The following is a 13,996-nucleotide window of genomic DNA, read 5'->3' on the forward strand; positions in this document are numbered from 1 at the left end:
CAGGAGTGTTGGCTCAGAGGGAAATCAACAACCCATTGCACATGAGGAAAACCTGCTGCATTTGGAAAGCACCACGCAGGGAGTTCTCCCAAATCCCTGAAAATTGTGCTAAAAACCCTGGTGTGAAACACAGTGAGCATCAGAGAGCACTGTCAGTGCAAAACACCCTTGGCTATGCCATCTCCTACAGGATGCCAAAAAAAGGGATTATGTTATCAGTGCACAGCCCTTCTATCTGTGTCTAAGACCTTTTCAGATGCAAGTGACGCTCTGGGTAGAAAGAGCAGGGGCTCTCTGGAGCCAGTGAACCTTCAGTGCTCACAGAGATCAGTCAGACAGGACTCATCACACGCTCATTAAACAACAGCATCAGAAAATCCAAGCACTCATTAAGCTATCCCAGTGGAACACTGCAGCCTGCTAACAGCACAGTGAAGGCAACGAGCACCACAGCTACAGCAGAACATTCTGCAGAACAACCCTGGACACAGCTGAGCCTCCCAGAGCAAGCACCAGCACGAGTCAGAGCTCACTGCCAGTTTGTAATGCTCACCCCAAATCCCTGCTGGGCAGGTTCCCTAAAATCAGCCCCTCTCAGGCTCATGGGAACACTAAAAGCACTTGATTCACCAAGGGATCAAGAGGTATTGGGGTTGGGATGTCACAGATGTATCTGCATGGGGGTGGGGGTTTGTTTTGGATCAGTTAACTCACAGGAAATCCACACAAATCTGTGGGTAGGGTTAGCACAGCTGCACAGGCAGACCCAAAGGCATGCAGTGAATCTGCCTCTGGGCTATCCAGAGAGGATCAGAAAGGACGTGGCTGCTGACACAGCACAAACCCACCACTCCAGAGCACAGCAGACAAAGCCTTCAGCTGATACAAGCTGCTCCTACAAACCCACACTGGTTCTGCTGCCTCTGCCCAGGCTGGAGCTTCAGCAGCTGCCCTGTAACAGTGCAGGAGCTTGCTCCACATAAATCACCCTGCCAGAGCTTGCCAAGCCCACCCCAAAGCAGGCTGAGCACCCTGAACCTGTGCTGTCTTTGGCTGTCTCCTCAGCTAGAGCCTAAACCATGTGTCTTGCCTTCCAGCTCCCACCAGGCTCCAAACTGACCTGAAAGACAGAAAATTTGGCTCTGCAGGCAGCGACCATGCACTGGGGACCCTGCACCTCCAACCAGAGGCACAATGTCCAGTCAGAGCTGGCACTTCCAACCACAGCTGGCATCTCCAGCCAGAACCCTCAACCAGAACCAGCATCTCCAGCCAGAACCAGCACTCCAGCCAGAACCCTCAACCAGAACCAGCATCTCCAGCCAGAACCCTCAACCAGAACCAGCATCTCCAGCCAGAACCAGCTATCTCAACCAGAGCTGGCACCTCCATCCAACTATGGAATTTTTATAGTATTTCTAAGTTTTGAAAATTTTCACAGCTGGCCTCCACTGGCCACAGGCTGCCAAGCACAGCACTGCAAACACCTTCCCTGTTCCCTTGGATTCTCCAGCAGAAGAGTCATGCACCAGCTCAGCTGAGAGCAGGATGGCTGTGCTCTAACCAACTGCACTTCCCAAGTGTGTTCTGCAGCCTTTAACAGAAGTCTGGGCATCACAGAACCATAGAAATATAGAATATCCTGAGTTGGATCATTGTGTCGTGGCACTGCACACCAGGACAGGGAGGTGGTCTATAGTGGGTGGCACAGAAATTGTATCCTGCAGCTGAAAAATCTGCAAAGAGAACCAGCATGGGAAATTCCCACTCCCTGCTAAAGGCAGTGCCTGCTCCACAAAAGCTGAATCTGTGTCAGTTGGAAGCTGCTGATTAGAGATGTGACAGTGAGTGTCCACGTCCTGAAGCAATAACCACAGAGTCACTGGAAATGCCAGGGCTGGACTGGGGACAGTGTCTCACTGCAGTGCACAGAACTCCAGGAATGCAGCAGCAAGTGGAACAGTGAGTGTGCACATCAGCAGGGGATGAAAGCAGGGTGAATTCAAGTGTTTCTAAAAGTTTTAGGAATAAATCAAAATATTCTTCACTTCTCTAAAGGCTGAATTGTCTGGAAATGATGCTGAATTGTCTGGGAAGAGTCATGAGGCCATTTGGGTCTAGTATCACTTTTAAAAGGGAATTGGTGCCAGAATCAAAAAATAAACGCAGAAGCTTTTACAATCTTAAAAACAAACAAACACACAAACAAAAATATTATGGTAAACAGACTTTAACAGAATTTACATCTTTTTACACTAAGTCCCAGCAGGGGGCATGAAAATTTTCTAAACTCTAGAAATACTACTAAAAATTCCATAGAACTACACGGATTATCCTGTGATCTTTCTTTCCTTTCATTACCCCAGATTGCTTACACTCAAACAAGAGCTCTTGGATTGGTATTTCCCATCATTTCTAAAACCTCCCAGCATTTCCCAGCAGGAGGGGAGCACCAGGCTGGCACTGAGCAGCAGTGGTGTGACAGGGTGGCATTCCCCCTTTCTGAAATGCTCCTTTTCTTCCTTCTAAAAGCAAAGGGAGCTGAAAAAACCCCACTCAGCTTCACCAGCTTGGTGCCACTGATGAGCTGAGTGATGTGAGGACAGCCAAAGCACCTGGGGTGATGTCCCCATGTCTGACAGCTCCATCAGTCCCACGGACAGTGACATTCCCTCCATGCAAAGGAGCACTGCCCTCACTAATTTTGAGAGATCACACTTTGCTCACATCCCTGAGAGCTGTCCAGGCTCCCTGCAAGCTCCAAATCCAGACCTGTGGCACTGTGGATATTTGAATAATGCTGACTTGCCAGCAAGGCCCAACAAAAGCTTGCAGAAGGTGACTATTAGAGCCGTAATTGCCAGGAAGAAACAAAACAAATTAAAGCAGGTCTCTCAGATAATGATGGAATCACAGAGCATGAAGAGAAAACAAGGTGTGATGACCTGCATTGCATTCCCACAAGCTCCACTGGGACAGGTGAGGTGATAATCAGCCTCACCATGATATTAAGTTCTTATGCAGCCTCTTTGTCAAAATGATGGCTATTGTCAGCTTGCAACAAAGCAAAATTAATGACAAGTCAGCAGCAGGGCAAAACCCCAAGGAAGAGCTGAGCAAACCTGCCAGGGGACAGCAGCTTGTCTTTCCAGCTGCCATGGGCCAGGAGTGGCACCAGAAAACCTGTCTGGGAGCCACTGGATTAAAGGGGACAGCAGGATCAGAGTCAGAGAAGGAAAAAAACACAGTGACAAACAAAGCTTGGTGGAGGACACACACAGAGGGGATCAAACAAGCAGCACAAACGCATTTCTCTTGACAAGCTGTGTGCCAAACTCAATGGATTAAAATACTTTTGCCTGTGTACTGATCATGAGCAGATGCAATTATACCCTTAACAGCTGAATATTCCAGCTCCTATTTCCCACGAGTGCACTGGCAATAATGACAAAATGAGCTGTTTATGGTGTAGGTGACTCTTAATTATGTCTGAGACACAAAAGGGTGACAGAAGAGGAACAGACCCAGGGAGCCAGGTGAATGCACAGGATTTGCACAGGAACAACAAACTTTGTTGGGCTGGACATGCACATTAATCTCCTGGATTTCAGAGTCTCTACAGGCTTTGAAGTCACTCATCAGTAAATGAGACATTGCCAAGCAACAAGAATAAAACAAGAATAATTTGATCAAAGCTTAGATAATCAACTACATGTTTATTACATCAGTCACAACATAAATAAATGAGCAGAGAGCAGGAGAACTTACTGTGCCACACTCACATGACTAAAAGCAGGGCAACATTTTTGCTTATCTCTTCAACTTAAAAATGCACATTATTTTTTGATTTCTACACATTCTCAGCACCTTAAACACAGAAGAGCTGTCCCAGATTGCCTCACTTCAGTATGTTCTTTACTATTTCAGTTGAGACTCAGAAAGTAGAACATCCAACATTGAGTTCATATGGCAAATGGAACCATTTGGGTAAAAAAAGCCAAATGCAAAGGCTGAAGAAGAGCTTGGGCAGTCTGAACTCTCCCCAGACAGGGAAGCCCAGAAATGCCTAGGCTGTGTCTGGGCAGCTTCAACACCATGAGTTTGCCCTGGGTTTTAGCTCTGGTAGGGTGATGCTGCAGCTATGGTACCACAAAAGGGAAGAACAGACAATTCAAGTCCTCACTGTTAACAAATCCATTGATTCCTTCCTACTTCAAAGGAAAGATTCTGCCAAAAGTGTGGACGAGCCCTCTCCACTTGGTTTATCTGTAGAAAGGTTCAGAGATAATTCAGGCCCCTGCCCAACCAGGGCTTTGTGACAGTATCTACCACAGTCAGCGCCAGGGCACAGGGGGGACCTGGGCTGAACCTGTGCTCATCACAGCCCTGTGTGTGTCACACTTGCCACACACAGAGCAGAGAGCAGGAAATCCCGAGTTCCTGTGCACAGGCTGCCCCTCTTCCCATCTGCAGCACTGTTCACTGACGTGGCCAGCCAGCACATGCAATCCAAACACCAGCATTTTCCAGGTCCTGCACTATCCCAACAAGGCACTAGAGAATTTTGAAGAAAAAAACCCACACTCAGAAATACCTTATAATCAGGCAGCTTTCCTGCTCTTCCAAGTAAGACACAGCTCTGTTCCTCAGGTGAAATCCCCCTGTACATTCTGCATTTAGCTCTCCTTTACCTATTGTAAATATCTCCAGCTTCCACAGACCAGAGGCTTCAGGAATCAGCCAGCAAACCATCCAGCCTTAAAACAGCAAGTGCACCTTGAAATTAATTGTAAAACCAGCAAAGACCACACACCTGCAGTTTCATAACTGTGATATACCCAGCTGGAGTTTCTCCTCCAAAGAAGATGGAAGACCATGTCAGTAACATTCACTGACCAAAGAGAAAACACCAGATTATTCTGCTTGGTTGCACACAGATGGGAAATACTCCAGCTCCACCTGCCTTCAGGGTTTCCAGAAGCTGTGCTGCTAAATGCCACTTGGATGCAGAGGAGGCAGATGCATCCTGAGGAAGATGCTCCCACTCCTCTGCTGAAGGCGATGACGCAGCAACAGCTTGGCTGGACATCGCCTGATGTCTGCAGCTTGTGTGCCACAGGATTTCGCTTTGAAGGGAGGTTTCCTGGACCAAAAGCCTCAAAGTAGATCACAGAATTCCCCTCTGCAAGAAGAGGTTGTGCCTGAGCACAGCTACAGAGCAAGGAAAAGCATCTGACAGCAAGCTAAGGACATGCCCTGCAGCTCTGCTGAGCAGAACATCCCCACGTCAGCTTGAGTGGCACTGAGCACACAGAACCTCCTAGGAGACAGTGAAAAACACTTCCACTGTTTTACAGTTTACACTCCTTATGAGATTCATTTTTCACAATGCTGCCTTGATGGAGGCAATGGCTTGGAGCAAACAGCTGTTAAAATTAGCTTATTTTTGTCTATCTGATTCATCCCACTTGAAAGCTTTGAGCTTCTGCAGGAGAAACGCACAGCCAGTGACCCTGACATAACACACAGTTTGCTTTGCAGATGTTACCTGATGGCACATGGGCCAGTAAATATGGAAAACCATCCTGAGAGAACAGCCTGAGCCCTCAGCCCTGTAAGGAACAGGGATTGCAGAAAACAAGCTCTCCTCCTCGTGCTCTCATGCACCCCACCCTGTGTGACCATGCCTAGTCCCTCTGGACACTGCTCAGCCCATGATTTATCTCAACCCCCCAATGTGAGCAGGCAGGAGCTCCTTTCAAGGGCTGGGACACGTCTCCTGCCCCAGCCACTGCAGCCCTGGAACAGCTGATTCTCCCAGACATCTACAAAAATGCCTGAACATCCAGATTTGTACTTGCTTCAAAGCACACCACACTCTCAGTAAACCAATTGCCAGTACTAACATCGGTAACAGCCTATTTTTATAACTAAAATCACTGATTAAAGTGTTTTTTTCTCAAAAACTGTTGAAGATTTCCCCCTCCTGCCCCAGAACACTGTACCTGCATGGCAGTGGCTGACTCACATCTCAGTCACAGGCACTTCTATGTGCTCCTTTTGAGCCCTGGTCTCTGTCACCAGCAACCCAGCCCACTAATGAATAAATCTGCAGGCTGCACGTGACAATGCAGACAACAATCTCCTCCTCATAGTAACACTAACAAGGATGTATAATTTTAAATTATTCCTTTTGTTCTCAGGGACTTGATATCCTGCCAATACTTGCAGCTGCAAGAATTGCCTAGCTTTTATTGCCGAAAATTAATTTATCTGTTCATTTCTTCTGATTTCCATTTGAATAAAACTTTCTATTACTAGCCACTTTCATTCATCTATTTTGATTTCCCTTCTGGTTTTAATCACCTGTCCTGCACTGAAGAGCTCACAAGTGCTAATTGTGTTCCAGATGAGGTCACCAAGCACACTAAAGTTATTAATGTCTGTAAAGTGAGATACATCATACAACTGAGAACATTTCCATTCAGAATCATAGGATGGCTTAGGCTGGAAGGAACATTAAAGCCCATCTTGTTCACCCCTCTGCCATGGCAGGGACACCTTCCACTATCCCAAATTGCTCCAAGCCCTTTCCAACCTGGCCTTGGACACTTCCAGGGATCCAGGGGCAGCCAGAGCTGTACCAGGGCCTCCCCACCCTCATATGGAAGAATTTCTTCCTACTAGCTAACCTAAATCTTCTTTCTTTCAATTTTAAACTGCTCCCTGTCCTGTCACTACACGTTCTTGTAAAAAGTCTCATCATTGAGCCAGTTATACTTAATTATAAAGACTAAAAGTAAATGTAAGATTAACTTCACACTGAAATATAAAACCTTTGCCTGTACTTTCCATCAGAAATCTTTAATTGGACACTCTGGCAAAAGAAACCTCCTAGACACCTCAAATACAGATTGGGAAAAAAAATAAATTTGCTGTCTGTCTTCCTCTAACTCTTCAGTCCTTCTCCCAGTACACTGTTGTGGAGATGATCAGATGAGGAAGTTTTTTCAGGACACCTGGTCAGAGTGCCAGGCACCTCTTTAGGCACCGCATTCCCTCTGCTCATCCTGGAACCACCACCATTCCACGGAGAACCGTGCCTGAACCCCAGCATAGGGCAGAGATCCCAAACCCTCCGCGGGTTTAGCGGCGATTGAACACCAAAACGCCGCGGGGCAGGATGCTTCGGCACGGGGTGCCCAGCACGGGATCCTCAGGGCAGGATGCTCCGGCACGGCGTGCCCAGCACGGGATCCTCAGGGCAGGATGCTCGGGCACGGGGTGCCCAGCACGGGATCCTCAGGGCAGGATGCTCCGGCACGGGGTGCCCAGCACGGGATCCTCAGGGCAGGATGCTCGGGCACGGGGTGCCCAGCACGGGATCCCCGCGGTCCCCCCAGCCCCGGTGCCTGATGCTCAGCATGGAATGCCCGCCGTCCCCCATTCCCACTGCCTGGAATCCCCGCGGTTGCCCAGCTCCGGTGCCCATCACGGAATCCCCGCAGCCCCGGTGCTCATCACGGAACCCCCGCGGTCCCCCAGCCTCGGTGCCCAGCACGGAATGCTCGCGGCTCCCCATTCCCACTGCCCAGAATCCCCGCGGCCCCCCAGTCCCAGTGCCCATCACGGAACCTCCGCAGCGCCGGTGCCCAGTACGGAATCCCCGCGGTTGCGAAGGCCGGTGCCCAGCATGGGATGCCCGCGGTTCCCCATCCCCACTGCCCGGAATCCCTGCGGCTCCCCAGCCCCAGTGCCCATCACAGAATACCCCTAGACCCGGTGCCCCCAGCACGGAATCCCCGCGGTCCCCCAGTCGCGGTACCCGGTGCCCAGCATGGAATCCCCGCAGCCCCGGTGCCCATCACAGAATCCCCGCGGTCCTGCAGTCCCGGTGCTCTTCATGGGCAGCCCCGATGCCCATCACGAACCTTCCGCGGTCCCCCAGTCCCGGTGCCCATCACGAACCCCTCGCGGTTCCCCAGCCCCGGTGCCCACCACGAACCTCCCCCAGCCCCGGTGCCCACCACGAACGCCCCCAGCCCCGTGCCCCGCTCTCACCGTCAGGCTGCTCTCCTTGCTCTGCCGCCGCGGCGCCGCCGGGGAGCCCGGGCTCTGCGGAGGGAAGCGGAGCGCATCATCGCGGCCGCTCTCGGAGCCCAGCATGGCTGCGCGGGGCGGGGAGAGGCGGGTCCCATGGCACGGCTCGGCTCGGCTCGGCCCGGGAGGCAGGCAGGGAGGGAGGGAGGGGGAGCTGCGGGAGGCCCCGGCTCGCTGCTCCGCCTCTCCCGCCCCCGCCGCTGGCACGGTGGCACTGCTGGCGGGGGTGCCAAGAGTGTCCTGCCACGCCGTGGGATGGCGGCGTGACACCCCCCCCCGAGGACAGGGACAGCAGTCTTGGTGTCCCATGGGTGTCACTTTGCTCTGATGGGTGCGAGAACGGGGACAAGGGATGGGAACATCCACTGCTGGGGACACTGCTGGACACCACCACTGATGGTGACAGTGTCCTGCCATCAGGCAGCTCCTACCTGTCTGTGGAATGGTGGCATCGTATCCCCCTGGGGACAGGGACACAAATGTGCCCCAGTGCCCCCTGTCCCTGTCGCAGGTGGGGCTCAGATGCTGTGACTGCTGCTGGCATCATTTGGGACTCCCACCCCAAATCCCACCCGGTGCTCGTCCGGGGACTCCACACCCAGCAGCAGCAAGGTGCCAGCACCACACACGTGCAGTTCCACGGCTGTTCTGCTGTCCCCTTGGTGGCAGTTGTGGCAACTGGAACGGGCAGCATTTAGCTGCTCTCTAGGAAGCCATAAACAAGGTCTGGCTGAGTGCCCAGCACAGCATAGCTCCGCGTTGTTCTCAGTTGTGGCTTTTCCCCCCACCCCTTGACCTGTTTCCAAGAAATGTGGCTGAGCTTGCTGGAGGGACCTTGCCAGCATTTGTTTGCATGGTGGCTGCTGCCCAGGCCCAAGAAAGCATCCTGGCCAAAGCTTAGGAGCTGCTCCACAGTGGGAGACGGCCCGTGCCAGGAACAGACAAGGAAGCAGTCAAAGCAGAGCAGCTTAGGATGGCCCAAGACACACAAGGAGAGAGAGAGACAGGCCAAAAAGACTTTGAGGGTATGCAGAACAGCTTCTTGCAACCACAGGTTTATGGTCGGATGCTTTCCTTACTCAGGACTCTTCTGCAGAAGCTGCCCCAGCCCCCAGGAAAAGCAGCTTCCCAAGAGGGCGTAGACACAAGCTGTTCTGAGAATTAATGCCACCAGCAGCCAGTCAGGGATTCAGAACTAATTCAAAGCAGGTTCAAAGCAGGGATGAACCCAGGAGTTCAGTTTGGAAAAACCTGTAATAAAGGAGCAGTGGAAAGAAAGTACCATGGAGGCGATGAAGGGAGTGAGAAAAGCCATGAGAGGGATTTCTGACAGGCTGATGCTTGAGTCAGCTGAGCAAGGACTGCAAAGGCTGAGAGAGCCTGGAGAAGAGAAGGCTCCAGGAAGACCTCAGTGGAAACTTGCAGTACATGAGGTCAGTCTACAAAAAGCTGGAGAGAGATTGTGGACAAAGGCCTGGAGCGATAGAAAAAGGGGGAATGGCTCCCACTGCCAGAGGGCAGAGTTAGATGGGACAGAAGGAAGAAATTTTTCCCCGTGAGGCCCTGGCACAGGGTGACCAGAGAAGCTGTGGCTGCCCCCGGATCCCTGGAAGTGCCCAAGGCCGGGCTGGACAGGGCTTGGAGCAGCCTGGGACAGTGGAAGGTGTCTAGATGGGACTGGATGGGCTTTAGTCTCTTCCACCTGAACCATTCTGTGTCTCTGACTCCTCATGGATCTTAGATGTAAATTTGAGTATAAAGGTGTCTGTGAATTTGAGTAAGACTCAGCAGTGTAAAAACAGAAGGTGGCAAATGTTGCTACAAAGGAAATTCTGCAGAAGTTAATCTGTGTTCCATGCCAACTACAAAAACATGGGAGTCAGATGCCTTGAGAAATTATTTTTTTTTTGGCAAAAAGATTCACAAGGGACTTTTTGAAGGAAGTCACAGCCTACAAGTTTCTCTGGGTTCTCTGAGGGAGTCACAATAGATATGTGGACAGGGGTGTCTGGTAATGCACTACATCAGATTCTAAAATGCTTCTGACCTAGTTTAGGTGCTCACTGTCTCCAGCCCAGGCAAACTGCTCAGAGAAACAGCAGCACAGGGAGTTAGTACAAGATGTTTGATGCAGAAGAAACAGAGAATCCAAAGAGCTGGACTGTATCATGAGAAATGCCATGAATCTAAACCAGGGATACTGACCTAGGTGAAAGGAACTACTTAAGAGGCAGCATGTGAGAAAAGAGGGTCAAGGCAAAGTGGGACCGTTGTCAGACAACACAAAATTTAGCCCAAGAAACAGAGAATGTCAGAGACACTGAGAGCACCAGGCAGGCCAGGTCCACATGGCAGCAGCACACCAATAAGCCAGGCATTTCCCCAGGGATATTTAGCACTGTGAAAGGAATCATAACTTTCACAGAGAAAGGAACAGAGAAAAGTCAGGTCTGGGACCACTGGGGAAACGCCAGAGGGTGGGGAAGTGTGATCCAGCAGCTGTGGCAGTCACATGGTCATATGGGGATGTTTTGGCAGGGAGCAAAGAGTTTCATGGGAGGAGCTGGAAGAGGGCCCTGTGCTGCATCTGCATCCCCACATCTGTGGGGAAGAATTTCCCAGGGATATGACGTGTTGCAAGCAAAAGTGCAGAGATATTTATTGGAAATTTGGACAAAGGCAGGGGAGGTGCACAGGTCAGCATCCTGTAGGTTAACTCGGGGTGATGTGCTGGGTGAGGCACTGAGGAGGGGCTGTGAAAGGACAGGCCAGAGTGGATGAAGTCATTGAGAAAAAAGCTTTGGATGAATTCTTTGTGAATACTGTCTTTGGGAGGGAAAGCTGGAGCTGCAGGAAAATACAATGAGATACAGACATGGGCGGATGTGCAAATGTAAAGAGAGGACTGTGCTGGACACAGGCCCAGGGTTCAGGCTGGAGTGGCAGGAAAATTCATAGGGTTGCTAATAGTGACTGAAGTGGCCTGGTGGATTTTTCAGAAAGGAGTGATAGGACAAAAATTCCAAAGCATCTTGGCTTTTTTTACTGTTTTACCAGCTGGACACAAAGCCTAACTATACTACACACAAATCTGTCTGATCTGAGAGTTTCTAAAAGAAAATGACCTCTTGACTTCTTGCTCTGGGTGGATTCCTAAACTACTTAGAAACCCATTTACTCTTGGATCCTGCTGTTTGGCTTTTCCCAAAAAAACTTACCTGGGGGTCCCCACTGGGTTTTCGGAGGCTCGTGTGACCCGAGTCGAGCTGGTGCACAGGGGACCCAGAGACATAGTAGCCATTCACTGCAAGAACAGAGGGAGAGTTAGCAGGCTTGCTGCTGATAGCCAATGAAATTTAAGATTTAAATTTAAAAATTAATCCCATAACTGAATTTGCAGATATAGATCACAGTGTTTAAGGCTTAGTTGTATTCCGCATTACCCTACTGTGATTTGATGGGTAATAGATTAAACATTTTACTGAGTGGAGTGTGTTTTGCTCATGATAATAATGAGTGGTGTCTCTCTGCCCTTATCCCAACCCTTTTGTTGTAGTTTTCACCCCCATCCACTTGAGGAGGAGAATGACAGAGTGGCTTGCTGGGCACCTGGCATCCACTAAAAGTACTGGTCCAAGGGAGTTTTCATGTAAAGAAAGCAAGCCTTGCAAGATGTTTTTGGTTCCTGCATGGAACTACAAATTGCCTTTTCTTTTTAATATACTGAGCAATGAATAATGCTCAAACTAGTGTTGAAACAAGATACTCAACTACATCATAAATCCTTTGGTCACAATGAAATGCACAATCTTCATACAAACTACTAGGAGGGAAAGCTCCACCATGTTTGCTCTGCTACACTCTCACAACCATGTAGGCTGGAGAAGAGAGGGGTCTGAGGAGACATTAGAGCCTGACAGGGATGCAGGAGAGCCAGAAAGGGACATTAGGCAGGAGTCTGGAGTGACAGGACAAGGAGCAATGGCTTTAAGCTGTGGGAGGATAGACTGAGATCAGAGATTAAGAGACAATCTGTGAGGGTGGTGAGGCCCTGGCACAGGGTGCCCAGAGAAGCTGTGGCTGCCCCTGGATGCCTGGAAGTGTCCAAGGCCAGGCTTGGAGCATATTCCATCACCTGGGACAGTGGAAGCTGTCTCTGCCATGGCAGGTGGGTGGAATGAGACGATCTTTAAGGTCCCCTCCAACCTGAACCGTTCCATGATTCTATATGTCCATCAAGTCCCTCTCCCAGTGTATCACAGCACTCTCCTTTGCTTTGCTGAGTGGTGGAGGAGCAGATTCAGCCAGGCACAGTATCAGACAGTACCTGCAGAACTCTTCTGTGACACAGGGCTCTTGGGAGTGCCTGGCACACTGCTCGGCCGCTCCCACGTCGTTTCTGTGAAGGGAAACACCAGTGTCAGGCTGATGGAGGCTTTGGTACACATACCATAGTTATGACACATAAACCAGTGGTCTGACCCTCACTGCCCTCTGAAGCAGGTTCTCACCCTGTGAGGAAGATGCCTGCACCTCCCTGCCCTTCCTCTCTCCCCTCATCTCTTCCTGCCGCAGCGGCCAGCTGGGCTGGGCTGGGTGGAGACAGAGCAGGCTGAAGCTGCATCACTGGTTCTTCCAGGTCACTGCCTGGGAACACTCACCTGGCTGCACTGGCTGCCTTTCCAGCTGCACTGAAGGCCAGCCAGCCTGGGCACTGCCTATAGCCCACTGTGGGCACTGCCAGGTGCCAGCCTTGGTCCTCAGCCTGGGGACAGAGTGCCTCTGCCCCTGCTCCCTCCATGGAAGGCAGCTGTGAGTGACTCACAGATGTGCCTTCAGTCATATACACAAGCCTTAGCACCGTTTTTCCCCCCCAAAAAAATATTTCCCTGGAAAGTTTCCTTTTTTTCCACTCAAGTCACTTAGCAGCTGGAATATGCAAACGTTTGTCACACCAGTTGTGACACTCCAAAGACTGCTGCTGCTGCTTTCCCCCCTCAGCTGCCTTTGTAGTTTCACCATTCTGCTCATCTCAGCAAATGCAAAATTGATTTTGACCACATGCTGAAGACAGAAGACTTAAGTGCCAAACTTTTTAGAAGTTGTGAGCAGAAGACAGTGGAGTGAGAGCAGCAACTTCCAGAGAAGTCCAGCCAGGAAGCCCAAGGAACCATTCCTTTTGAATGCACATCTCAGTTCCCAATCAGCTAAACAAAATTGATTGCCAGATGGTATCAATAAGAAAATCAGCAAGTCATAATAGTCATAATAAGAAAATTAGCAAGTAAAAAAGTCCGAGAACTACTTTGCCTGCTTCATTTGAAACTGCTGTTTCCCAAATCCCAATCAGCAACCATCTAATTCTGCCAAAGCCTGAAATCCTGCACCTGTGTCAATATTCTGGATGAACATGGTCAGGAAGTGATGGAGGAGAGCCCTTGAGGATTTTAGAGCTGGCAGTGAACACCTCTCTCAGGGCAAAAAAGGCCTCCTGTCCTGGGTCAGTGCTTATTTAGGCATCAAGCAGGATGTTAATATGATTCAACAACCATAAAAAAACTATATTTACATATAGATTCATGCACATATGTATATACATATATGTATTTATATGCATATAAATGTCTATGTGTGTATATATATGCACAGAAGTGTCCTCAAGGGTTGTGTGAGGTTCCTTATTTCAGAAAGAACTCAGGATTATAGATCCCAAATGGAAGCAGGTGCCACCCACACACCTGTACATGCCCTGGCCCTCCCCATCCTTCCCCTCTCACCCCCTCCCTAAGCCACAGCATGCTTTTGACTGCAAAGAAAAATACTTTGAGCCTTTTCTTCCATTACAAGTGCAAAACTTGAACTAGAAGCTTTGCTGAATCACGAGGGAATATTTAAA

The 13,996-nt window shown here is 50.0% G+C and overlaps 1 protein-coding gene across 3 annotated transcripts in view; it reads right to left on the reverse strand.

The window, feature by feature from the left end:
* GAS7 (growth arrest specific 7) overlaps nucleotides 1-13,996 on the reverse strand; it is a 79,826-nt gene that overhangs the window by 24,849 nt on the left and 40,981 nt on the right. For all 3 annotated transcript variants that reach the window (XM_063175907.1, XM_063175906.1, XM_063175908.1), the window contains exons 3-5: nucleotides 12,428-12,499; nucleotides 11,319-11,404; nucleotides 8,062-8,115 (exon numbers count right to left, since the gene is read on the reverse strand). In XM_063175907.1, the coding sequence (XP_063031977.1) occupies nucleotides 8,062-8,115; nucleotides 11,319-11,404; nucleotides 12,428-12,499 (212 nt within the window). The remainder of the gene's footprint in view (nucleotides 1-8,061; nucleotides 8,116-11,318; nucleotides 11,405-12,427; nucleotides 12,500-13,996) is intronic.

The sequence above is a fragment of the Melospiza melodia genome, chromosome 24 (genome assembly GCF_035770615.1).
Source record: "Melospiza melodia melodia isolate bMelMel2 chromosome 24, bMelMel2.pri, whole genome shotgun sequence".
Classification (NCBI taxonomy): Eukaryota; Metazoa; Chordata; class Aves; order Passeriformes; family Passerellidae; genus Melospiza; species Melospiza melodia.